We start from the raw sequence: 25,800 nt of genomic DNA on the forward strand, positions 1-25,800 counted from the left end.
CTTTTTTATTTTTTAGGGCCCTTGGGCCTCTGATGTGAACCTGCCTGTTAAACTTTATTTCTCATTATATTTTTCTACCTTAACTTCTGGATCCATTGGACTGCTTGCTTGGTACCAAACATCTCCATTCATTTTGGGTCCCCTCCCTACCTCCTTCTCAGTGCCAGTACCTCCTACTGGAGTGACCTCAGTCCTTCTGTGCAAGTTTGCACCCATTCTTGTTTTAACTCCCATGTCCTTTAGTTCAGTCTCCACTGATATCTGAGCTGAAAATAATGTTTCCTGCACATGAACTGGCATAACCTACCTTGTTAAGTTCTACTTGGACAATCACTCTGTGACTTGGTATTCTGTTATGGGGTGTCTGCTGCTATCAGGAACAGAGGAGCAGGATGTGGGAATGTTGTATCTCAGAAACCTCCCAGAATGCCTAGCACAGAGCCAAGCTCAGATGTGATGTCAGCTGTCTGACAGGCTCAGTGCCAAGCAAGATATGGCCATTGGTAGTAGTGTCAGCATCCTGAACACGGAAGAGAACTGTTCTGCCTGGTGTCAGGAGCAGGAACAGGTGCAGCATTTTTGGAGGACCAATGACTAGCCATCAATTTCTCTCAGTATCTGCATTCATCACTAGACATCTACAGGGAATTGGTTCCAGGACCCTGGCAGGTAACAGAATCCATAGAATTCAAATCTTTCATATAAAATGTCATCATATTTGTATATAACTTACATATGCATCCTCCCATGTACTTTAAATAATCTCTGTATTACTTATAATAACTATCATAAATGCTATGTCAAGAGGTGTTATGCTGCATTGCTTAGGGAATAATGACAAGGAAAGAAAGTTTTCACTTGTTCAGTACAGATGCAGATTATGCATTTTATTTTCAAATATTTTTCATTCATGATTGATTGACTCTACAGATGCAGAACTGGTAGATATGGAAGCCAAAGTGATTTTTTTTTTTTTTTTGCTTTTGTTTTTGGTACCAAGGATTAAACCCAGGGGCACTTAAGCACTGAATCACATCCTCAGCCCTTTTTAATTTTATTTTGAGACTAGGGGGTTTCTAAATTGCTGAGATTGGCCTCAAACTCACCATCCTCCTGCCTCGCCTTCCCTGGGGTTATAGGTGTGCACCACTCTGCCCAGCAGCCAGTGTTTTTAAAAAGGGAAGGACACTCAGGCCATGGATTCTGGACATCTTGATACTCTGAGTTTTTGAGACTCCTTCAGGCTCACTTGGCAGAATTGGGAGCAGCGCCTACATGGAGACCCTGTCTCTGGGCTAACTCCCATCCTTCTCCACCCACAATACCAACTACCACAAGAGCCTCATTGTGTAGGAAGCTCCCAGCAAACAAGGTTAAAGTCCACCCATTCAGGTGTCATCTCATCATTTGTATAATCTGGGAGTTGCATTCCTGAGCAGCCGACCCTCTTTTCAGAACCTGCCTAGTTGAGATGTCACTTCCCTGACAGTGAGGCACTTAGGCTCCAAGAGAGAAAATCACCATGCGCTCCCTCCCTTTCTCAAATTTTCCCTAACAATTAACGCTGCACTAACTTGACACCCTCTTCCTTGTTTGGCTTTGTAAACCCAGGTCCTTTTTTCTATTAATTCCAGACATTAATATTTTCTTTCACGCAACTGCCGCCATTCACCCGTGAAACAGTTTGAACATTATGTAGCTGTCAAGATGCCTGGGGATTACCCAGTATGCCTTGCCTGTGAGAAAGTGACACCACGGAGGCCGAGTTTTGAGATGTTTATTTTGAGAGTACGCTGACAAGCATGAAGGCCTGATCCCAGAGTGGCAATTTCATTTAATTAAAGGCCTCTTTTTATTATAGTTTTCCACCATATATATATATATATATATATATATATATATATATATCAGAATGATTGTTAAAGTCTGGCTAGCCAGAGGATTTCTCTTGGACTGTTAAAGGGAGGCGGGTGGGCGGGTTGCTCCCTCGCTACTGAGAATCCACTGAATGACTGTGAATGCATTTATTTTCACTATCCCTCTAAGAGCTGCTGCTCAACATGTTGTGTGTGTGCCCAAGTTTCAAATCAGAGGAACTGGGCTTCTACCCATATTCTGTGTTGCCAACCTTAAAATGTGAGAGTTGAATATATACATGTATCTATAGCTTAATTTCTTTTGTTTAGAGTTATTATCCTGGAGGCTGGGGAATCACTCAGTGGTAGAGCATTTACTTGGCATCTGAGAGGCCATGGGTTCCATCCCCAGCATAGTAAAAAGAAAAAAAAAAGTCAGTAGCCTTGTTATGCTGGAAGGCTGACTTTTCAGATTTTACCTTGGTATACCTATTAAGACTTTCTTTCATTGGTGCATTATGATTATACTTAATAGTGGGATTTGTTAGGCCATATCTGTACATATATATAACATAATTTGAGCAATTATTCCCAGGACATCTCCTTTCCCCACCTCTCTTCCTGTATAGTGATGTTACTTTCAGCTAAAATCGTTGGGAAACATTTTTTTTAAGTAATTTTTAATATGGGGCTAAATAAAAACACAAAAGGACCTGAAAAATAATTCAATTAATTAATGATGGGTATTAACAATTCTGGGGCTAGGGCTGGGGCTCAGCGGTAGTGTACTTGCTTAGCATTTGTAAGGCACTGGGTCAGATTCTCAGTACTGCATATAAATAAATAAAATAAAGGTCTATCAACAACTTTAAAAAGTCTTTTTAAAAATTCTATAAATGCTTGTGCCAGAGTAACCTAATCGATAATTTATATTCTTATATAATATTTGCTTCACTTTGATATTAGAAATTCATTTCAGTAAATATTTATGGGGACCTATCTTCCCTGTCCAAGCCACTTGGGGTAGATTGTTGGCCTTCATATACCTTTTCATAGTGCTATGCTTCAAAATGAACTACAATGCCTCAAATTTGAATTTCTTCTTTATAGCATTTTCAGATGATCTTCATCTATCCCCTCATTGATTTTTCATTCATTTATGCCTTTTTTTTTTCTTTTCCTCAGGTATTAATGAGCTAGCATATCCCAGGCACTGTACGATGGTGCCTACGCATGTAACACACGGACACAGCGCATAATTCACATGTTATGTCTAAAGCCTGTTTTTTTCCCCCTCTCAATTGATCTGAAAACTATGGAAGAGGATCTGCCATTGCCCTTCATTTTACTTTGAGCGCAGTAACTGGAGGGACATTATTCTTCCCTTTTGGTGTCCATTTCACAGCCCCTGGGAAGAACCCAGCAGGTCAGCGGTGTCAGGGCTGAGGCCAGCTAAGGGCCTGGCTGACTGGAGTTCCACTGGCAGGGGGGAAACAATGCTCTCTGCTGTCGTGCAGGTGCCTGGGTGCACAGAGAATGGCAACTCTGTTGTTTTAATCTCTACGTCCCCAGATCCAGTCTGAGTCCCATCACCCCATCCTTTGAGCCACTGGTTCTGGAGATTGATTTATTATGATTATATTTCAAAGTATGGGGTTCTGTTGAAGCAGCCATCTGGCTAAATATTTGAAACTTTTTTTTTCCCTTTTCAGTGACTCTCTGCTCTCCCTAGGAGGGGTGTGCTTCTCCCCATGACTCCTGACACTGATGTTGGTTTCTGGAATTTTTGTGGGTAGGAAGGGGAGGAATGATGTATCCACAATGAAACCAAACAGAAAAAGCTCAGGGAACCCATTGGTATTCCGACTGTAAAGGCAAAGGGGAATTAGTCATTCACTCCCCCATTTTTTTTTTTTTTTAATTTTTCTGGGGCCTTCTATCTCTATGCAAGAAGATGTTTGTTCTGGGTGTTGCTCTGTAGACTGCTTTGAGCCTGGGGACTATGGGAAGCATCTTTACTTAATAGAGATTCTAGACTTACACCTGGATGTTAAAACTTCTGTCTTGTTCTTTCTCTTTTAAAGGCACAAGTGATCCATATGTGAAATTTAAGCTGAATGGGAAGACGCTGTACAAAAGCAAGGTCATATATAAGAACTTAAACCCAGTTTGGGATGAGATAGTTGTGTTGCCAATACAAAGCCTTGATCAAAAGCTGCGGGTGAAGGTAACCATAGATGCTTTTCAAATCTCCTCCTCTAGTAGAAATATTTCTCAGTAGTTTTTCCATGACTTCTTAAAAGTTAACTTGCCCTTATTAATCTTCAAGGCTGGGTATTAATGATAGAGAATGAATTCTTTATACCTTTAGCAGAGACTTTATGTTTCTCTCAAATCAATGAGAGAGGCTCTATAGCAAATCAGAGTGAAAATAATATCTCCATTGATTGTATTCAAATTTACTGAATGTGGAAGAATTATTACTGGTAGTGCAATGGTGACAGGTACTAAAGCCTTTCTCATTAGGACTAACTTTATACTTAATAGAGTTTCAAGCTACTGGGTGCAAGCATCAATTGCTCTAACATCTGGGTTAACACTGCATGAGTTGAGTGCAGAATGGGATAGCTATAGAATATTTAGCAAATTTCTTATTTAATTGGCAGATCTACTCACCATGGAAAATACTAAATTTTAATGAGAGGCCATTTAAACTAAAGAGAGCGGTACATTGTGCGTAGCATTTTAATTCATATGAATATGCCTTGAAAGTCTTTTCTACTGTTGTCTGGTCCGTGTGTAGGCAAAATGGGCAACACTGGATAATTTTGTTCTCTGAATAGGCTTGACTAAATTTTTCTTTACCTGTACTGGGTGGATTATTTTAAGATCTGAAAGGTGGATTTCAAAATTTCTAGCCTTTTGCATTTGTTAATCATTTAATAAACTTGATTGGTTTATTACCATTTTCATGTGCATTAACTGGCTTCTGCCTTTTGTAGGTGTATGATCGAGATTTAACCACATCTGATTTCATGGGTTCTGCATTTATCATTCTCAGTGATCTTGAACTTAACAGGTATTGTAGTTTTATATCTTAATTGTCATGAATGCAATTTTAGAAGGAACTCAAGATGATGTTAAATGGCACTTATTTAGATCAAATAACAAAATGATATGAATGACAGAAAGAGTGCTTTAAAGTGTTATAACTCTCAACATATTTTCTGAGACTTGCTTTCTAAATGTCAAATGTTAATCAGGCACTAAGTCATTTATTATGTATTCTAAAATGTATATGGGGTTTTGCTCATTCATTCGTTAATATTCAGGGTCATTAACCTAATTTAAAACAAACATGTATATTTTATTTGGGTGTTAGGAGAGGGAGATAAGTTAACCAACTGTTGAGTTAGACAATTCCAAATAATTTTTCTGGTTGGTTTACGTTCACTAAATTTAGGGCCTTTTTAGCATTGTGTCTAATAGTTTTCCAGGAGAAGGAAACTTTTACTTTAAACTCCTGATGAACTACAACAGTAAGTGCTACTGTTAATAAGTGCTACATTTATTTTTCTTTTTTGGCTTATAGAACAACTGAGCATATTTTAAAATTGGAAGATCCAAACAGTTTAGAAGATGACATGGGAGTGATTGTGTTGAATTTGAACCTAGTAGTAAAACAGGGTGATTTCAAGAGACACGTAAGTGTGACCCTTTTGTGCTTTTTAAACTTGTCATTGTGATTGTCCTTTGGTTGCTGGGCTGCAGATAACTGACATTTTTACCATGATTTTGGAGTGGAAATTCTTTCATAGAGTTAAAGTGCCTATCTGTGGTTATATACATCTTCTCTTTTGAAATCCTGAAAAGAAAATCTACTTAGAAATTAATTTCTATTTTAGTTATGGATATGGTTAGCATTAGTGTTATTAAAACTTACATGATACATATGGTATGTTCATAACTATCATACAAAATATGCTTTCAATTATTTAGTAGTAATGTTTTAGGTCCCAGATAACTGAGATATTTTTCTGTCATGAAAAGCAGTTCTCAGGATTTAATTATTGATTGCATGTTATTAAGGTGATTGAGTATACATTTGCATCTTTCCTCTTTTTTTTTTTTTTTTTAAACTGTAGCTACTAAGTGTTCTATTGGTACTGCTTTGAGAAAGATACAAATTTAAAACTCTCTGGTCTATTATATTGAAATTTCTAATTAATGTTCTACCCACTGAAGATGCCTATAACATCAACAAAACATTAGACTTCACAAGATAGAATCAGTTGAGACTCTTCTTATGAGCACATTTGTTTATAAGAATCATAATGTCATTTTATTTTTAGGGATTATGCATGATAATTCCAGGAATTAAAATAAGACAAAATGAGTTTTGACTAATTTATTTGAAAGATATTATTAAAGCCAGCTAAATACTATTTGAAAAAGAATAAGATGCATAACAATTTCACATGTGCAGAATCCACTGTAAAAATCTGAAGCTTATTAATAATAATGCCTTTAAAAATGTTTCTTGAATTGAGGCAGTGGGTTGCTTAAGGAGAGAACTTTTTGTTTTGGCATAACTAGTAACTTTTAAGTAACTTATTTAATTAAAAATATCATGAATGATTTTCTAGGAAACTCATAAAGACAGCTTTAGAACACTAAACTTTTAATTGCCAGAGGGTCAACTGAACTCCTGATCTTTAAATTTAAATTCCTTATTTGAGAGAATTTACTTGACAGCAACAGAAGAAAACTCTATTAATTGCTTTTTAAAAATGTGGCACTATTCACATTTAGGATATCAATAAAGTTGATATTTTGATGTTAAAATGTGTTATTAATGCTAAAAATAAACTTTTTCCTTACTCACGTAGTGATGGAGTGTTGTTCTCTAACTTCCTCTCAGTCTTCTTCTGTGTCAATGGTACTGCAGGTGATAGGTTGCTTGAGTTGGATACTAGGTTAGAATAAAATACCATGCAAATAAGTATAATTTGCCACATGGTTGTATATTTGTTAACATATATCTGTTAAAAAAATTTTAACATACTTCAGTGGTATTTTGAAAATTAGATGATTTCCCAATAAAAATAGTTATGTATTGAAATGACTATTTTTGTGAATTTTTCTGTAGTATATTTGATTACATTTAACAGTCATATTGGCTCTTAAAATACACTTATAAATATTGCTAAAATTTAGAATTTTAGTGACATGACGGTTTCAGTTTATTTCAAATTGCAGGCCAATTAATATTAGATGCAGTATAGATTTGTTTTGCTGAAACATCTCAAAGAATATCACTATAGTTGGCTCTCCTTTTACTTGATCTTCCCCATACCTTGTGTTGAAGAATTTTTCAGACATTCTGCTCACTTGTTTCCATTCTTGTTCTTTTTGCCCAGCAGGGGATGATGTACAATATATTTATTTTGTATATTCTTATAGATATATTATAACAGAGAAAACCTCACCTGTTTGCATTTATTTTGACTGTTTTTTTTTTGTATACTTGATCAAAATATTATCAAGGAACAGTTAATTGAGGCATAATTTATTGGAGGCCATATGTGGTTATTCAACTTACAGTGCATATCATGGGCCCTTTGGGTATAATAGACAAAAGAAAATGTTTGTTGTTTTTATTGAGTTTGAGTTCATATTTAAAGGAAATTTTATATAACGTTTTTAAGTGGGCATGACTACCACTTGGGACTGAAGGACACTAGATTATTTGATCAAAGTAATTTATAAATTTCCTTTTTTTTTTCTTTCTTGTGGTGCTGGTGATGGAATCCAGAGCCTCATGCATGCTTGGAAAGCTCTTTACCACAGAGCTACAACCTGCAGTCCTTAAATATTATTTTAAATTAAACTTTGTTGGAGAAATTTCAGTTTAAATTCCTAGTCTCGTACCTGTTTTTTCTTTTCAACACCATGAGTTGGTTTTGGTTGCTTTAAAACCACACTGGCAAAAACCTTCATCTATGCAATATTTTTAAATTTACCTTTGTGTCCAGGGATTTATATTTATGTGAGCATGGTACAGTCAGAAGGTAAGATTCTGGCTGGAAGAGACTGGAAGACAGAAAAACATGTTTTTTCCTTTCCTTTGAAAAAATAGGATTGTCATTAAAATAATGGACTCTGTCATCTGACTGCCCACGTTTAAACGCCAGTATCACCAATGCTCTGGTAAAATTCTCAGAATTATTTAACCTTTCTAAGCTACAGTTTCCTTATGTATGAAATAAGGATAAGAAGAGTATCTTTCATATGGTCATGAAGATTGAGGTTACCAAATAGGGTGCTTGGCATGCTGTAGAGACATTCAATATGTAGTATTTCATAACACAGCAGTAAGTCAGCAAATAGTACCAGTCACTTCCCTTTTTATCCTGATCTGTTTTGTCTTTTATAATCATTATAAAAATCAAATGAAATATTATCCATCAAAGGGCCCCTAAAGAGCCCTGTGTACCTATAAGGTGGTAATTAATTTTGGTGCTTGAATTGGGTGAAAATATTCATTGTCATGTTGAGAAAATACCAGGAAACCTGATTTTAATACCCTGATTGTGTTATCATAACCCATGTCATGTGCTAAATGTTGAATCCTGTTTCACCAAGGAAAGCCTTATTCACAAAGAATATTTTCAAGTCAGTTCTGTACCATTGTGTTCTAGTTGCTGGTCAATGGAGGGTAAATGGGTTTCCCTTAAAGAATATTTTTTTTGAATTCTCATTTATTGGGAAGACATTATTGTCCAAGTGCATAGGTCATTTACCTAAAAGTATTTTTTTTTCTTAAGCATATCAGTAAATGGGGTCTGCTCGATTAGATACATAATTGAGTTGTAATCTCCCAAATTCATCCAAGTTTTAACATCCAGTTAGCTGGTTAACCAGCCAGAGTAGAGCTTTGAAGTACTGGATGGTCACAGGAGTGATGAGAGGATTTTTCTGAGAGACAATTTTAATTGTAGATGAAATTTAGCAGCTTTCGAATTACAAGTGAGAGATCAGAAGATAACAGGGGTGAAGTTTTTTGCTATTCAGAAAATTTTTCTACCCTCCTACACAGTTATATTAACTCATTTTTATTAATTGGACAATAATGATTTAGGATTTTTTCTGTCATATTGAATGTTGTTCATATTGAATGAGCTATGAAAGTGAACAAAATTGTGTTTTCTGTTATCAAACCTTGGACCCCTAATCATGAACTAACATTGGTGGTAAATTTTGTAAATTTCAAACAGGAGAAATATTTTTTGCTTTTTTTATAAGAGATAAAGTTATACTGTCTTAAGATAACTTTTTAAAATTTTTTTTTTAATTTTTATTATTGGTTGTTCAAAACATTACATAGTTCTTGACATATCATATTTCATACATTTGATTCAAGTGGGTTATGAACTCCCATTTTTACCCCATGTCTTAAGATAACTTAAAGAACAAATGTGGATAGGGTTTTGGGGTAGAGCACTTGTATAGAACAGGTGAAGCCCTGGGTTCGATCCTCAGCACCACATAAAAAAGACAAATAAATAACAACAAATAAATAAAGGTCAAGTTCTTAAAAAAAAATAAGGAACAAATGTACATCTAGAGATTGAAAAGTATTCATCTGTCATTGCCTTTGCATACAAAATGCTTTGAGAAAATTATGTAACACAACAACATAAACGTGATTTTTCTTTGTTACTGTTTGCTCAAATGCACTTTCATGGTACCTTCGAAATTTGGTTATCACTCATCTGCACGTAATCTGCACCATATAATATAATATGGTTACATTGTTATCCATTCTGTTTCTCTTTCATTTTGCCATGTTCAATGTTCAATGGACATGATCCATAGCGATGGTCAAATCGGAAGCGCCTGAGTGCCAGCAAGGTAAGTACACTTGTTTTTTGTTTAGATTATTTGACTAAAACTTTATGCTTGTAACAGATACAGATGTATATTTAATTGATATTATCCATCCTTTACTTGTAACCACATTCTCTGCCTTTTACTGCCATAATGAATAAGAAAGGAACAACGTTCCTTTCACATTTTATTAAATAAAGGCATATCCAGATGTTTGAACTTACACTTTCTGGAGTGATGACATTTTATATGTATTGGCCATGTTAGAAGTTTACACTTCATTAAGCTTGGATTATTTATAATGTAGCATGGTTCATTTTAGTCCTTTAGGAAGTTATTTACCATTAGCTTGACACCAGCTTTGATGTTATAGGGGCAATGTAAAAATTGATTGAAAGGACTGAATACATGTTATATTTTATAAGTCTCCATATTTTTTGGAAAAAGTCACTTTTTGGTAAGAATTTCTTTTAAAGATTTTTTTTCATATAATACTTTTATTTGTTTTTTTACATTACTAGTATCTTTATAGGCAAAATTTATAAATATTTAATTTATAAAAAGCATAAGTGTATCAAGGTAGAAATGCATTATTTAATAATTAATTGTTATCAAATTAGCAAAATTTAACTTAGGTGACTAAGTGTAAAAGTTATTTTAGACATAAGCAAAACCCAAAAAGTATTTATAGCTTAATTTAGCACCTGTATTACTTTTTAAAAGATTAATAATCAATAAAAATAATTCCTATTAAATGATGCAATATTTGAAGATGTTTGTTTGGTTCAGTTTCTAAATGGTGGTGGGGTGGATTGCAGGTGGCAGGAAGAAGCTGCACAAGCTCTCTGTATGCATGTATATACCCACATATATGAATACACATGTGACATCTCTAAATTATAACCTAATGTACCTCAGTTGCCTACTTCTCTGTAAAGTAAGGAATTTGAAACTGGTGGCACCTCCAGGTCAGAGATTCTGTGGTGTGTGTGTGTGTGAGAGAGGGAGAGCAATTATAATCCATCGTGTTTTTTAAAAATCCAAAGGAACCAAAGTTCTGACACACATTTACTAAAATGCTTTGCGTTTTGAACATTTTAGAATAAGTATGATAAAGTGATTTGTTATCCTACCAGTTCGCCTGGTTCCTTACACTCTTGTTCTTTTTAAAAATAAACTAAAGAGATTATAAATAATAGTGCAACATGGTCTTTAAAATTCCTCCAACTTTTGCTTTATTCCTTTATAGTCACTAGAGGGTAGAAGAACATCATTTCTCACCACAGAAGGGAGCCCAGCTCTCGCTCTCCGTATTAAGAGTTTCTGTAACCACCCAAAGCAGTAAAGTTTCCCAGAATGCTTTGTTGAAACCTGACAAAGCAGTATTTTCTCGTTTATTGATTCTGCTGCCGCACTAAAACACTGGTACTGTACATCAATAACCATCTTTAGTTAGGGAGCTTCGGTCTGTGGAAGAGCACTGGCAGTTTGTTGAAGAACATAAAGGCTAGAAAGAAAAATTGTGAGCTTGGGGAATATTGGAGTCTAGGGAGGATAGGAGAGGTTATGGAAGAATGGCCAAAGGAATGAAGAGGGATAGAAAACATGTTGACGGCTTGGATAAAGATATCAAAAATATGAAGGGAACAGAGGATCCAGAGAGCAGTATTTATATATATACTGCAGAGTTGTGTCTCAAAACTGAGTTGTTGTCTTTTTTTTCCTCCCAGTCGTGGTAGTTTCCAGAATTTTGACTTCAGTATACTGGGCTCAGGAATGTAATAAATGCCCAAACCTCGTATTTATACTTAGTTAAGATCATAGATGGATAAAGTTCATTGAAAGCTCCTTGTGATCTTATTTGTGACATGTACGTTATGGATTGGTGAAGGCTTTTTATAGTTATGTTGATTGTTTTGCTTTTGAGAGTATGCAGTTTTAAAGAAAAAAGTGAGATATCTTTTTGGCTTATCAAAACAAGTCAATGAAAACTGTAGGCACTCTGATTAATATTGTAAAAGTGGTTAAAATATCCTGGTTGGCTTTTTTAGTGTTTTTTTAACTAGAAGTTTCTTTCTTAGGATTTTCATATTAAGTAATATTTGGCATGAAGGTTACTTCATTAGGAATATCAAATTTTACTAGTTCTGATATAGTGGATTAGTGTAAAATATCATTGCCTTTTTTTTAACCTCAGTGTAACTCTTATAGCAATTTTGTTTAGATTATTGCTTCTTTTCCCATAACTTTATAATTTTGTATCATCCCAAATATTGCTGAATGGGAGAATCTTGATGGACCCCCTTCTTTACTGTTTCCTTACTTTCCTGCCCCACTTTTGATGTAGGAAATATATAGAGATTACCTTCAAAAATAGATACAGGTTTCACCTAAAAGTCTTTATAATTAGCATTTGATTGGGAATGGGAAATTTGATTTAGAGAATTAAGTGGGTTGCTGGAATAGTAGGAGTCAAATTGTAGGTGTAGGAAAGGGTAGCCCTTGTGGGTCATCAGCTGTGGCTGCAAGCCCTTAGATCTTGTGGGTGGGGCTAGGATAGGGTGCAATGAGGAGGTACCCATTGTGCAAAACATAAGAAGATACTCCGGCATAGATATCAGCTCTGCACTTTCAGTAGCTTGAGTGTGAGTAACCAATCCTGGACTCTGAAATACTTTAAGTAAAGGTGCTTATGTAGTACTTTAAGTAAAAAAGAAGAATAGACAAATGGAACAGAGATGTAAACACAATTAGGACAACACAAAAATCAAATACTAGATGATTAACATCATTGCCTATGGGCACAACATTCAGTTTCCTAGATGTCAGAACAAAAAGATAACCTTTTTGGGTCACATGACCTTCATTTTTTTCTTCTAGTTTTAATGGTAGGAAATGGCATTAAAAATATTTCCCCAGTCCTAAATTCTGAGTGTCATTGGATATTTATAATCCTTATCTATTTATTTAATCTTTTCTTAATTAATTCTTTTTTTTAATTTTTAAGTGGAAAACTTGAGTGATGACAGTCCCTTATAATTTCAAAATATTAAATTTAAAACAGAACTTTTATAGCTAATGTCTTTGTACACACAGATTATTTATGTCCTTGGAACTGTGATAGAGTTTTCACCTACAAATATAAATCTCATCTTCCGTGTTCATGCACATGTGGGAAATTTAAAAGGCTTTCTTTTTATCCTTATGCAAAGATTTTTGTGTAGCTCTAGAATTTATGGCTACAGGATCCTCTTCAGATGATGTAAAAGAGCTGCCAAAGAAGGTCTTGTCTGAGAGCCTGTTCCCTGGATGTATGGATCTTCTCATGTCTTGCTATAAAAGCTGTTGACAAGGAACAGTAGTTTTACATGTTGAAAATACTTGAAAGGAATATTTCAGTGAAAGCTTTTATAGACCCATGTTTCCCCTTCGCTTTTCAAAGCAATGGCCAGCAGAGCTGGAATCCGGCTTTACCATTCATTTTTCTCACAAGCTTAGTTCATTTTTTTGTGCATGTGTTTTCATTGAAAACGAAATAATAAGAGTCAATAGAGTATGTGTTAGCAATATGGGACACTGATATTGTTAATCTTTGATCACTGAGAGGATACTGGCCCAATATTTGGCACCTTGTAGATACACCCTAGTCACTGTCTTTTCTCATTGCATCCCATTTTTGAATTTTGTTATATGTAAGGAAGTATTCTGGATAATCACTCCACGGTGTTGGTCACCATCATCAGCTAAAGAGTTTGGCACAGTTGAATGTAACCTTGATATCAATGGCTGCAGAGTCCAACACCAGTTTCTAGTCCTTTCTTTCTAGATCTTTCTTTACTCCTAACCTCTCTGCCACTTGATACAGATAGGAGGAACTGAGTTGTCCTTACATCATCCCTGTTTTTTTTTTTTTTTTTTTTTTTGTAGCCACACCAAGGAATTAGGCTACTGGACTCCATATCACCATCTCCCCATTATGCCTATTAGCATATAGCCCCAAATAATATATGTTGCTAAGCTGTAGCCCATTTTGTATGTCTTTAGAATACAGCATTTTCACTGTTTTTGATGAAGTATTCCTAGGTCACAAACTTTTGAGGACTTAGAAGTGAATTCTTTTACTACTTGAGGTGAATGAAAGCTGCATAGTATATTCTTCTAGCTCAATCTCCTTCTTCCTATTCTGCCTTGAACATGGTTTGTCATAACCCAGAGGCAAATGACTATTTTCAAGGTTGTTTCATGTTCATGAGAGTCAGTATGCTTATAAGCTGAACACCATGCCTTATTTCTATTATTCATAGCTGACCCGTGTGCTTTACGTGGAAATCACTTTTTCTCTCTTAGAAGAGTGGGTGTCGATATGATGGCATGGGGGCCGAGGAAGAGTGCACATGAATGGAAGGAACATAGAAATAGCAAAAGGTTCCGATCTCTTGGGAGGAAGGAGAAAAATAACAAAACCCTGATGGACTATATTTCATCTGTTATGTCTGCTGAGGAATTAAGGTCAGGACCCAGAAACTTTGCTCTATCTCCTGGTGCTTGTTTCAGTTCAGTTCAGGTAGAGTGGGCTTCCCCTGTGATGGGTCATCTCCTCTCTTTTCACATCCCCAGCTGCATTAAGATGACAAATTTCACTTATAGGTGGGGGCACAGATATGGAAACCTGAGCAATTCAGCTAACTGAGTGAGTGCAGATGAATTGATTTATTGTGGGGAGAAAGAGCGGAACACAGAAGATTTTGCCAGCTGGCTCTGTTACAGCACATCGAGAATGGCCCACCCCGCCCCCAACCACAGACTCTGCTGTTATACCTTCTGCCTCAGCACACCTCTCAAGGGTGCAAGAGAAATGTTAAAGTAATTAAAAAAAATAAAACTTCTTTAAATTACACACAGAATATGTGGCTTACAAACAAAACATTTGGACATAGCCTTATAGTGGCATTTGCAGAAATATTTAGGGTGAAATAAGTAGAATAAAGGTCTTGTGTCCTTTTCTATCTGTGAATTCTACAAAAATTTCTCTTCTATACAGCCTTTCAGATGGAGGAAAAAAAAAAAAAAACTTGGACAGCAGAGAACAAGTCCATCAGATCAAACACGACTGCGTTAAATACTAAAATGTTCAAAGTCCGACTGAGATAGATAAAGGCTTTGATGGAAAGTGGATATTTCCCAGGGACATTACAAGCAATAATCCAGATGTTATGGTGTAATGCAACGAGTGTCCATGGATAGATCAGGAGCTCCAGCCAAGCCGCGCCTGTATAGGCCTCAGCCTTGCCCTCCCATGCTGTTCCGCCATATGGAACCTATCTCTAGGCCCCCTTAATAACCAGCTTTGGATTCCATTTTCACAGAGCTCATAGAGCTAAGTGGAGCTGTTTTATGGACAAGTTAGATAGAAGCCTTTCCAAGATAAACATCCAATTTGAAATTAGGACATACCAAGCTACAGAATTATTTTAGGGCATATTTCATGGAAGTGCTGCCATTTTTCTTAGGCAATTGCCAGACTGTAGGATGCCCTTTGATCCTGAGTGGACATGACTCCCTATTTTATAAAAAGGATTTTGAAATAGTTGCAGTGCTTAGGGAGGAATATATCTGTCGGAACTTTGAAGCATGGCCGTGGGACGGGTCATGCCTTAGCTTGTTGGTTGGCAAGTCAAACTTTTAGAAAGGGGAGTTAAAAAAAAAAAAAAAGGAAAAGAAGGAATTGCAGCAGGAAATATGAATCAAAATCTTTTTGTTTTAAAGGTAAAAGCTTTTGATCCATATACTATACAAGCTATAAAATCTAGTAAGTATATTTTGTAGGTGTATACACATCTGTGAATGTAAGCACATCTATGCCTGTCTCCATATTATGGTGTGTTGTTATTAACAAATATAATGTTATTTAATTTTAACTCTTTCACAAAACTTTAGTATATTTCTATCTGTTCATGATTGCTAATGGGAGTTAAGAAAGATGTAAGAGGAGGACTTTCATTTTTTTAATTCTTTACCCATTTGCCCACCCTGTTTTGAATCAGCACCTCTAGTGTGTGTGTGTGTGTGTGTGTGTGTGTGTGTGTGTGTTTCTAGAGAAAAGCAGTGTGTATCCGCTGCTGCTTTGGAAGTAGATCTTCCCTGAATGATCAACAAAAGCCCTGGTATGGTGGTGTTGCATAGTTTATTGAGATGGGGGGATGACGTGGGCTGGCTGAGGTAAGCTGGTATATAATTAACATTGTCCTGACATACCATTTGTTGTGATAAATTGTTACCAACTGGTGTCCAAGAAAATTGGTGTCTAAATGATCTTGAAAATATAGTGAGCGGACGACAGGAGTGAATATATAGTGTTAGAAATTCATTGCTTGACTATGATGCTGAGCACCATTTACATTCCTTAGCCCATTTATTTCTCCTTCAAATAAAAAGTCTATGCTTGTGCCATTTCTCTCATCAAGCTGAGAACAAAAATGAACGCTGCCAACTCGGTGCAGCACGTGGATCATGTGGGAATCCTAACTCAGACAGATCATAGAAAGACATTGTCTAGACCTTGAGAGAAACACGAATATGGGCAGGTATTTAATGATATTGAGGAAACTTTTTATGATTAATTTTGTTGAGGGTGATCATGGTATGATGATTATGTAAAAAACAAATGCTGAATTTAGCTTTAATATATTTTAGCCAGAAAAAATAATGAAGGGAGAAATGAACTAATGTAGGCAAAATGTTGAATCCTGTGAGTAAATACATGGATATTTATTATACTGCTTATTGTGTTTACCTTTGGGTATGCTTAAAATTTTTACATAATAGAAATAAATTAAAAATACTTAGAATGCAATAATCTTTATTGTTTAATAATAAGTAATGTTTGCCTTTTTCTATATTCTGTTCAAAGTATTTATGGGTAAGCATAAATAATATAATTTAGTAAAAGAAAAAAAATAGGTTAATAGTTAAGTACCCCCTTCTAGGTCCAGCTGCTATATGATACTTAGTGTATCCTCCTTTCCACCCCACCCTACCCACTCGATCTGCAAAGCTCATTTGGTCAGCTAGGCCACTACAAGCTGAGTTTGGAACTGTTACTCTCACAGGGGCATAGAGATTTCCAAAATTGGTCCAAAGAATAAGGGAACATGGAGACATATTCAAATGTGAAGGATAAATCCATAGTCATTTTGAATGTCCAGGGATACCATGTCTCCCAGGCATGCAAAGCCTCTTTCTGATATCTCTGTTCCCCCAAATGCCTTTTTTCCCTTCTTACTATTAAAACAGTCCAAGGCCCAGTTCAAGGGTTCTTAGCAAAGAACAAACTGGGTGGGAGTGTATACCAGTGCCAAATCAGAGTGTTGCTTATGCTCATCCTTTGCTATACTGTTATAAGTCCAAAGCTGCAGAAGCAAGTCACATAACTATGACTGCAGGGCTGAGAAACCAAGGAAGAATAGCACTTCTCCTCAGGCAAGGAGTGATTACATAATCCAACACTGAAAGCTGGAATTCCTAAAATGGCCAGAATTACTCCCAATGATTATCAGTACATTTATATGTCATCTTTATTTTTTGCTCTAGTCCTCTTTGATACGCAGTCTGCGGCTCTCAGAGTCCTTGAGAAAGAACCAACTCTGGAATGGAATTATAAGTATAACTTTGTTGGAAGGGAAGAACGTCTCAGGAGGAAACATGACCGAAATGTTTGTCCAGTTAAAACTGGGAGATCAGAGGTATAAAAGCAAGGTAAGTTTTATCAATGCCACAACAAAGCTGATGTCTTTCAGAATTTAAAAAAAAATTTAGCTAAAAACTACTTTTCTACTATAAATTTCACAAAAATAGAAGTAACTTATTTTTAGCTGTCTTAACTATAATAGAGAACATTACTGAAAACAAAATAATGGTGTAGATGCAGTCAATTAATATGAGTATTGCTTTGATTGCTTAGTGTAATTTGTTTTAATATAATAACTCAGAGCTAGAGAAAGCTTTGAGTCATAGTTTTGAATGCACGGTTTATTTTCATTTTGAAAATAAAAAAGGTTTCATAGAATTCAGGGAAAAAATACCTGATGTCTCCAAAATCCTATATAAATAAAATCACGTATTGCTTGATATCTGGATTAAAATATAAGAGATAACTGAAAAAATTTTTTCAAAATTATATACCTCTTTGCTGTTTCTCACTTATTAGTGTGAATACCAAAAATAGTTATCTAAGTGCTGCTGGTTTTGATGTGATTTTTTTTAAAAAAATAGACTACAACAGTACTAAAAGTGAAAGTAATGGCATTTTTAGTTGTCTTTAAATCTTCTTATTCTGTAAATCCAAATTCCATTTAATTTTTAATCTTAGTAATTTGGTGTGGATTTTATTTCAAACCATAGTCTCTAAACCATGGAAATTAATTAGTTTTACATAACTGTCAGACAGGAATATTTCATATGTTTTATCAATCAAAAGAGCTAAGATACTTGAAAGTTATGTCACTTGTCAAAAGCTACAGAGAATAAAATTCAGTGGAAATTTTTGAAAATAGACCCAAGATATTTGCAGTTTTGGGCTTTCCAGCATTGAGGGCACAGAAGAAACAGAAAACTTGGAAAATGATTTCAGAAGGCAAGAGGTTGTCTTATGTTGTACAATTTCCAGTGCAAAATCCAATATTAGCCATTTTTAAAATTTCAGCACAAAGGAGTAGAGGAATAGGAACATGTTGAAGAATAAGTTATGAGGATTGTGAAAAATCTAGGGTGAGTTATAGTAGAAACACACAGATAATTATTTTAAGCTCGTAGTTTTAGGCTGTACTTCATTACCAGTGGATCTGAAGTAACCACATCTCTCCACTAAGGTTCCTTTAGCCAGTCAGGGTCAGGCTCAGGATTTGTGGGGAATTATTCATCACTAGGAACACAGCTCTTGGGACTAAGGTGAAGTGCAGAATTTGTCCCGTATCTGCCACATTCCCCCTTGGGGAACACTACATATAATTCGTGGTTCTAATAGATCCCTTTTTCTTCCTGGTTTCCAAATTCTGTGATCTGATGTAGTGTGATGTGAAAGCCAAGTTAAACGACTTCTTGTGACATTGACTACACCTGAGATCAGAGTTGCCCATGTTTTTCTCATGCATAGATAGTCATTGCTAGGATTTAGTAGTTGATGCTGTGTCCCTAGAGCTGATATACAGTGTCCAACATTTTTATTCACACCTTATTCATAAATTGGATCTCCATAGAAGAAAGAAAAATGAAAATCCTGCCAATGAACCAAACACATATATGGTTTGAAATTATTCTTAGAGAATACAGACATAGTTGTGGGACTTTCAGTCTATTCTTATTAATTTTCAAGTATGGCTGCAGTGGAATTTCCACGTCTTATCCCCACTTTACTGTCTGGATCCAGTAACTGGATTTGAGAAACAGACATCAATGTACAAGTTATGGGTTTCTCATTTAATGCATCTGATCAATGTTAATTAAGACCCCAAAACAGTTAATTTATGTAGTTCCTAAGCCAGCACTGAATGTATAAGCCAACTAATATGTTACTTGCATTTGATTTTCCAATTAGTATTATCTTCTCAAGAGAGAAAAATTGCCCACTGTCTATTGATGTACATTCACTATATACACATACCAATGAATATGTTATTTTTGGTTTCTTACGTCGTTCTTCTGAACTTGGATAAATTATTGAATTATTGAATCTAAGACCAGTTCAAGTAGCCATGTTTTGCCAATTTCAGAACCCTCGAAATCACTTTTATTTAATAAAAGGAAGTTTAACTTAATAAGGGGCAAGGCCATAGTCACAACCTCCTGCCATTTAGAAATGAAATTTTATGTGTAGCTGCTATAGCAATATATGACGTTTTAAGAAAATAAATATTATAACTGCATGTTTTCTAGACACTGTGTAAGAGTGCAAATCCGCAGTGGCAGGAACAGTTTGACTTTCACTACTTCTCTGACAGGATGGGCATTTTGGACATTGAAGTGTGGGGAAGAGACAGCAAAAAGCACGAAGAGCGACTGGGCACGTGAGTCTGCTCTGTTTCTAACCTGTGGGAGCTTGTGTGTGCATGGGTATGGTGCAGAGAGATTGGGCTGAGGGAAATGGCTTCTGTGCCACCCCAAGAATTTCCTGTTTTTAATTGATAAATTCAATATTTAAAAACCATAGATAAAAGAAAACAGAATGCAATGGTCCCTCAATATTCACGATGCATTGGTTCCAAGACCCTCTGTAGATACCTAAATCCTCAAGTCTTAGGTAGGTCCCTTGTATAAAATGGGTGCAGTATTTATGTACAACCCATGTACTTCCTCCTCTACATTTTAAATTATATCTATATTAACGTAACTACTGATACAATACAAATGGCAAGTAAAATGTTGTTATACTATATTATTCATTGAATAAAAATGCCCTCAAAATGTGAATGTGGAACCAAAGGGTCAACTATAGTTTGTGTCAGGAATTCTCTGAAAGATGAGGTTCCAACTCACCCTTTGGGGACTATGTTTGTAATAATTTCCAGCATAGAGGCTGGGGTTATAGCTCGGTGATAGAGCGCTTGCCTAACACATGTGAGGCACTGAGTTTGACCCTCAGAACTGCAGAAAAATAAATAAAAAAGTAAATAATAAATAATTGTTTTAAGAAACTTTCAAGTATATCCTGTTTGGGTTTTAGAGCGCTTGCCTAACACATGTGATGCACTGAGTTTAATCCTCAGCACTGCATAAAAATAAATAAATAAATAGAAAGATAAATAAATAAATGTATAATAAATAAAAGAATTGCTTTAAAAAACTTTCCAGTATATCCTATTTGGGTTTGCTATATATGACTTAGTCTCTTAAATTTCAATGTTCTTTGTAGCAGACTGTAATGAAATCCACCAAGGCCAATTCTCTTTTGTTTTTTGTTTCTTTACCTTGGACTCTCCCAACTTTATTGACACACTCCTCCACATACAACAAGTTTTACAGCTTCCTCTTAGGGTGTAATAAAGAGTGTACTGGAAGCACAAAAGAGATGCTGCTAGAAGTACAGGTCACCTTGGATCTGCAGAACTATCCCTGCAAGCTCCTTTTGTAGATGAAAAAGTGAAGTACAAAAATTCACAAATGAGGGGCTAGTGCTGTAGCTCAGTGGGAAAGTGCTTGCCTCGCATGTGTGAGGCACTGGGTTCAATCCTCAGCACCACATAAAAATAAATAAAGATACTGTGTGTTCATCTACAACTAAATAAATATTTTTTTAAAAATCACACATGACTTGGACCTGGACTCGAGAACTATGAGTTCCAGAGTCAGGATTTTGTATTTTCAAAGGCCTAGTTCTTTCAATCAAGTCATCATCACCTTTTGTTTATCCCACAAAAATAATTTTTTTATTGGTTGTTCAAAACATTAAAAAGCTCTTGACATATCATATTTCATACATTAGATTCAAGTGGGTTATGAACTCCCATTTTTACCCCGTATACAGATTGCAGAATCACATCGGTTACACATCCACGTTTTTACATAATGCCATACTAGTGACTGTTGTATTCTGCTACCTTTCCTATCCTTTATATGCATATCTTAAGAACACAAACATTTAAAAGTATCTCAATTGCTATGGATCACCTGTTTCAAACCTTGAACTTGGGGTCAAGGATATGCCTTGGCAATGGGAGGTCCTCCTTCCACTTCTCTTCCCCTGTGGCCAGAGCATCTCAAATTGGCCTATGTTTACCTTGCCATTCCAGTTGAGGAAAGAGTTTTATTATCGAAAACTGAAGATTGAAAGTGACTCATCTAATATAATTCTTTAATTTTAAGGAAATACAGAGGCCTGGAGATGCAAAAAAAATTTTTTTTCAGGTAGCAAGGACTTTAGAGGCAGAAATGCCATGTCACCCAGCTAAAAATATGTCCAACATTACTTTGTAAAGGTCTTAGACTTGTACCCACTGCCCAGGGTTTTAGCTCTTCTTGCTGTCATTGCCTCACCCTCCCTCAGGAGTTTATTCTGAGATAGATGGGTGGGGAGTTGAATATCCACTGAAAATTCTTCCAGTGTTCTCAACAGAAGGTCCCTGCTGTAAGGAACTCTCTGACATGTTGCAGGATATTTTTAGCTAAACCTGGCTCTCATTCACCTGATGCCAATAACCTTCCCCAATTATTGGGTGGAATGCACATTCATCTGCACATACACAAGCATATAGAATACCTGCCATGCAATACACAAGTCTATATGCTTCAGGCGACCGGCACTGCCAGGACCTCTGTCAGTTGAAATTTCTGCTCTTCGCTGGCTATGTGCCATACCCTGGTTCCATTGTTTAATGCAATGTCCTCATGTGCAATCTGGCTTATCTGGTGGGCAATAGTCGCCGCTTTGTTTACAATGTCCCAAGCCAGGTTTGTGTATTTATATAGCAAACCAGGCCATGCCAAACTTGCCACCTCAAGCAGGAGACCTCCTGTGGGCCAGCGTCTCATGGATGCTGCCTATCAGGTTATTGGTCTGACCTTATCTCTCCCTCTTATGCTCACACAGGTACCCGAACTGACTCAGACCCAGTAATGTCAGTACTTCTGGCATTGTCACTGCTGTGACATATTATGGTCCTAACAATGCAGATTGTAGGAGAATCAGAATCTTTAGTGCTAGCCATGGATCAAGAGTAAGTTACACAAAAGCTGAGAATCCTGTGTCCTGCAATGCAAGTGGGCATTTGGCCCTCTGGTGATGAATGGCCAGAGTGTTATTTTAGTAGGTACAAGGAATAATGCCCTTGCATTTCACACATCCTTCTGCCTTTAGTTTCCATCACTCGAGAGGAAATGCTTTTCCAAATGAGTGTTGGATTGCCTCACAGGGACAAAAATATAATCTTAAGATGTTCCTTTCACTTCAGGTTTTGTCATTTGGACATTCATTTATTATTTTAGCCATTTCCTGTTTGCAACTGGGAAATATACCAGTCTTCTGATCTTTGTGTCCTTCTGTCCTTCCTCTTCATGGATGCTTAAAGGTTGTTTTTTTTTTTTTTTTCCCCTTTTTCCTTTTCTGTAGTACAAAAGATAACAAAAGTATCTCTTGGGAGCAGGCTCCACAGTATTGCTGTACCAGTGGGGAGAAACCTATACTAAAATAGAATATGGCCCCTCAAATTTAAAGGAGATACTGTGCTGAGCCTATCATTGATGTGTTGTGGATCCTTCTCATTAGTTACTTTTTAAATATCTTGGTACCCCCCCCCACATTTTCTTTTATGTTATATATTCCGAGGCTCAACTATTTTATGTTCCAACTGTTGTGAAAATACCTTGTGACATCAGAAGGCTTTCTGACAGTATGAATGATCCTTAAGTGTCCCCTAATGACCTTCTCACATTTTCTTTTTGGATAACATCTTCATGTTAATAACTGTTAAAGCTTCCCATCACAGGCAGTTTGCCATGAGGGAAAGAACATTTTATCAGGAGACAGCCATATGTCCTTGGGCAATGAATTTGCTTGTGCAGACTGGCTCTCTAGCTGTAAAATGGGGCCACTGTCCATCTTGTAGGATCATCATGTCCAACAGTAACAATGTCTATTTAACATCATCTATGGTGGGTATGATTATTAATTTTTAGATTTTTCTGTCTGGCAACTCGAGATCCCCACAACATTCGTGACTGAACTTATGCAATTAAGTGAATGAAATGTGACTATCAAAATTCAGCATTTATTCAAAATAGCACAGACAATTTTTTGTTATTGTTTGTTTTTGGGGGTGGGGTAGAAGTGAGCAGTGAACATCTTCAAGGACGTGGTGGAAGGGACACATACTGAACGAAGAATGGATCTGTATAGATTAGCTTGAACAATGCTGGGGTTTTGTAGCTGTGGATAGAAAGGCTGGGATGATGGTTGGTTACGTGAAGAGAACTTCCATTATCACTGATAGGTTACTATTTTCGTGATGACTAAAATATGGCCCTGCCAGCAACCAGTGACCTCTAAGCTCTCCTGAGTTATGTGGGGCTTTCTGACTTCTCTTTGTGCCATCTTCCTCCCACCTGTGGGCGCTGTCTGAGCCACAGGGAAACTGCTATGGGCTTGGGGTAAGTGAGATGAAAGTGGTTAAGTAAACTGTGTTGCCTCTAGAGTTCACTGTTTGTTCATGGTCAAAGCCAAAAAAAAAGAGAGATAGTAGTAGCTCTTAGACAGCGATAGGGAACATTTAGGGAGAGTAAAAACATAAAGCTAGGTTTAACCTGCTCCAGCTATTTAACAAAATACAAAAATATGAACATAGATTAATATTGATTATTTCATTTTGTGTTGTTTTAAAGAAATCACAATCATTTGTCTCAATGATTCGTTTCCATTCCAAACTGATTGCAAACATTAACTTGTTGTAGAATATTCTAGATTTAATTCAGTTTGGGAAAGTTAAGAATGAGAATCCGTAAGTCTCTCTTGACTGGCCTGCCTCACAGTCCCTCCTCGTTCCCAAATGGTGTCTTATAAAGTGGCTCTGACATTCTACCAGTTTATTAGGGACTTTGAAGCAGTGAAAAATCTGAGCTGGAGTATTTCTCTGGACAAATTGCACCCCATGTCGTTGATTTGCTTTGACAGCAGGGCTTCGCACATTCACTGTTTTCTTCCTGTTCTCTTGCTTCCCTAGCCTCTGAGATTTACAGCTTTTAAAACTATAGCACTCTTTTTTTTTTGGCCCCTTGCATTTAAGTTAAAAGCTGACCAGTCTATAATATAAAACAGAATTATGGTAATGAATATGAGGTTAAAAGCTATCATGGCAAGTAAAATTTGAGCAGGTTTGGCTGACTGATATGGTAAAATTATGTGTTGAATTAAAACATCAAAATGCTGTAGGATTAATGGAGAAAGACAAGTATGGGAGGTCAAAAGCAAATGCTAAGTCAGCACATTAACTGCCTGTGGGTGAGAGAGGAAAGCTCTAATATATGCCTGTTCTAGGAAAAAAAAAAAATACAAGTAATTTAGTTCCTGTTTCCTTCAGGTGAGTAGAAGTGGAATTTTTAATCTGAAAGGCACCTAGGAAATACATTTATTTCAACTTTTTGTTTTTTCTAACATGGAAAGAAAAAAAGGACTGCAGAAGATTTAGTTAACAGAAAGTACTTATTTTCTGACTTGAATTTCTTGACTTCATGAGTTTCCTGACACCAGTGACATTCATTGGTTTGTGCCTTCATCTTATTCAAATATATAGACTGTGCTGTATGTTGTTAGGGCTGCAAAGTGCTGAAGATTCATTGATTCAAGGCTGCTGTCCTTGGGCACCGAATTTTTGATACTATAAGTCAGCCAGCAGTGATGGTACCATGGAGTGAGGGCTGAGCATCTCAGTACCATGGAAACCAACTTGGCATGGGTGGAGGATATAAGGGGGAGGCTTCCTAGAAGAACAGCATCTAAACAGAGACCTCTAAAATGGCTGGGAGGTCTCTGGAGATTGAAAGAATTTTCTAGGAAGAGCACACAGTATGGACAGATGTCTACAGAGAAGATAGGGAACAATCCCCCTGAGAAACTTAATGGGTGGAATGGGTTGGAAATGTCACCTAGTGGAGCTGGAGAGGAAGGCAGTTGACAAAGTTGTGGGATTCCATGTCCCATGAATGAATCTTGGGAGCTCCTCTCCAGGTACACACACACATCAGTGATTATGCTGTTTTCATTTTCATAATAAAAGTAATCACAGAGGAGCTCCTATCAATTGTATTTTCTAAGATATGACATTGGAATGAGAATTTTCTGGTCCCTTGAGCATCAGTGTATTATACCTTGGGAATTATTATCCAAGCATGGCACTCACCTTGAATGTGATGTCACACAGACAGCCATGGGACAGGCCTACTTGGTTAATGCTCATTGATCATGTTCCTTACAGAGATGCTCTGAATTTGTTTTCCACATTGTTTGTCAGATAGAACAGCAGTTTTAATGCTATGTCAGTTTTTATTGACAAATAGATCATTGCATAATTTG

At 36.4% G+C, this 25,800-nt stretch overlaps 1 protein-coding gene across 2 annotated transcripts in view; it reads left to right on the forward strand.

Annotated features, from left to right (window-relative positions):
* Mctp2 (multiple C2 and transmembrane domain containing 2) overlaps positions 1 to 25,800 on the forward strand; it is a 221,373-nt gene that overhangs the window by 88,853 nt on the left and 106,720 nt on the right. The window contains exons 5-10 of one of the 2 annotated variants that reach the window (XM_027956122.2): positions 3,941 to 4,083; positions 4,859 to 4,935; positions 5,449 to 5,560; positions 9,735 to 9,770; positions 17,337 to 17,501; positions 19,677 to 19,807. In XM_027956122.2, the coding sequence (XP_027811923.1) occupies positions 3,941 to 4,083; positions 4,859 to 4,935; positions 5,449 to 5,560; positions 9,735 to 9,770; positions 17,337 to 17,501; positions 19,677 to 19,807 (664 nt within the window). Of the gene's footprint in view, positions 1 to 3,940; positions 4,084 to 4,858; positions 4,936 to 5,448; positions 5,561 to 9,734; positions 9,771 to 17,336; positions 17,502 to 19,676; positions 19,808 to 25,800 lie in introns of those variants that run through there. The other variant, XM_071608654.1, reaches the window with a different exon arrangement.

Source organism: Marmota flaviventris, chromosome 2 (assembly GCF_047511675.1).
Source record: "Marmota flaviventris isolate mMarFla1 chromosome 2, mMarFla1.hap1, whole genome shotgun sequence".
Lineage (NCBI taxonomy): Eukaryota > Metazoa > Chordata > Mammalia > Rodentia > Sciuridae > Marmota > Marmota flaviventris.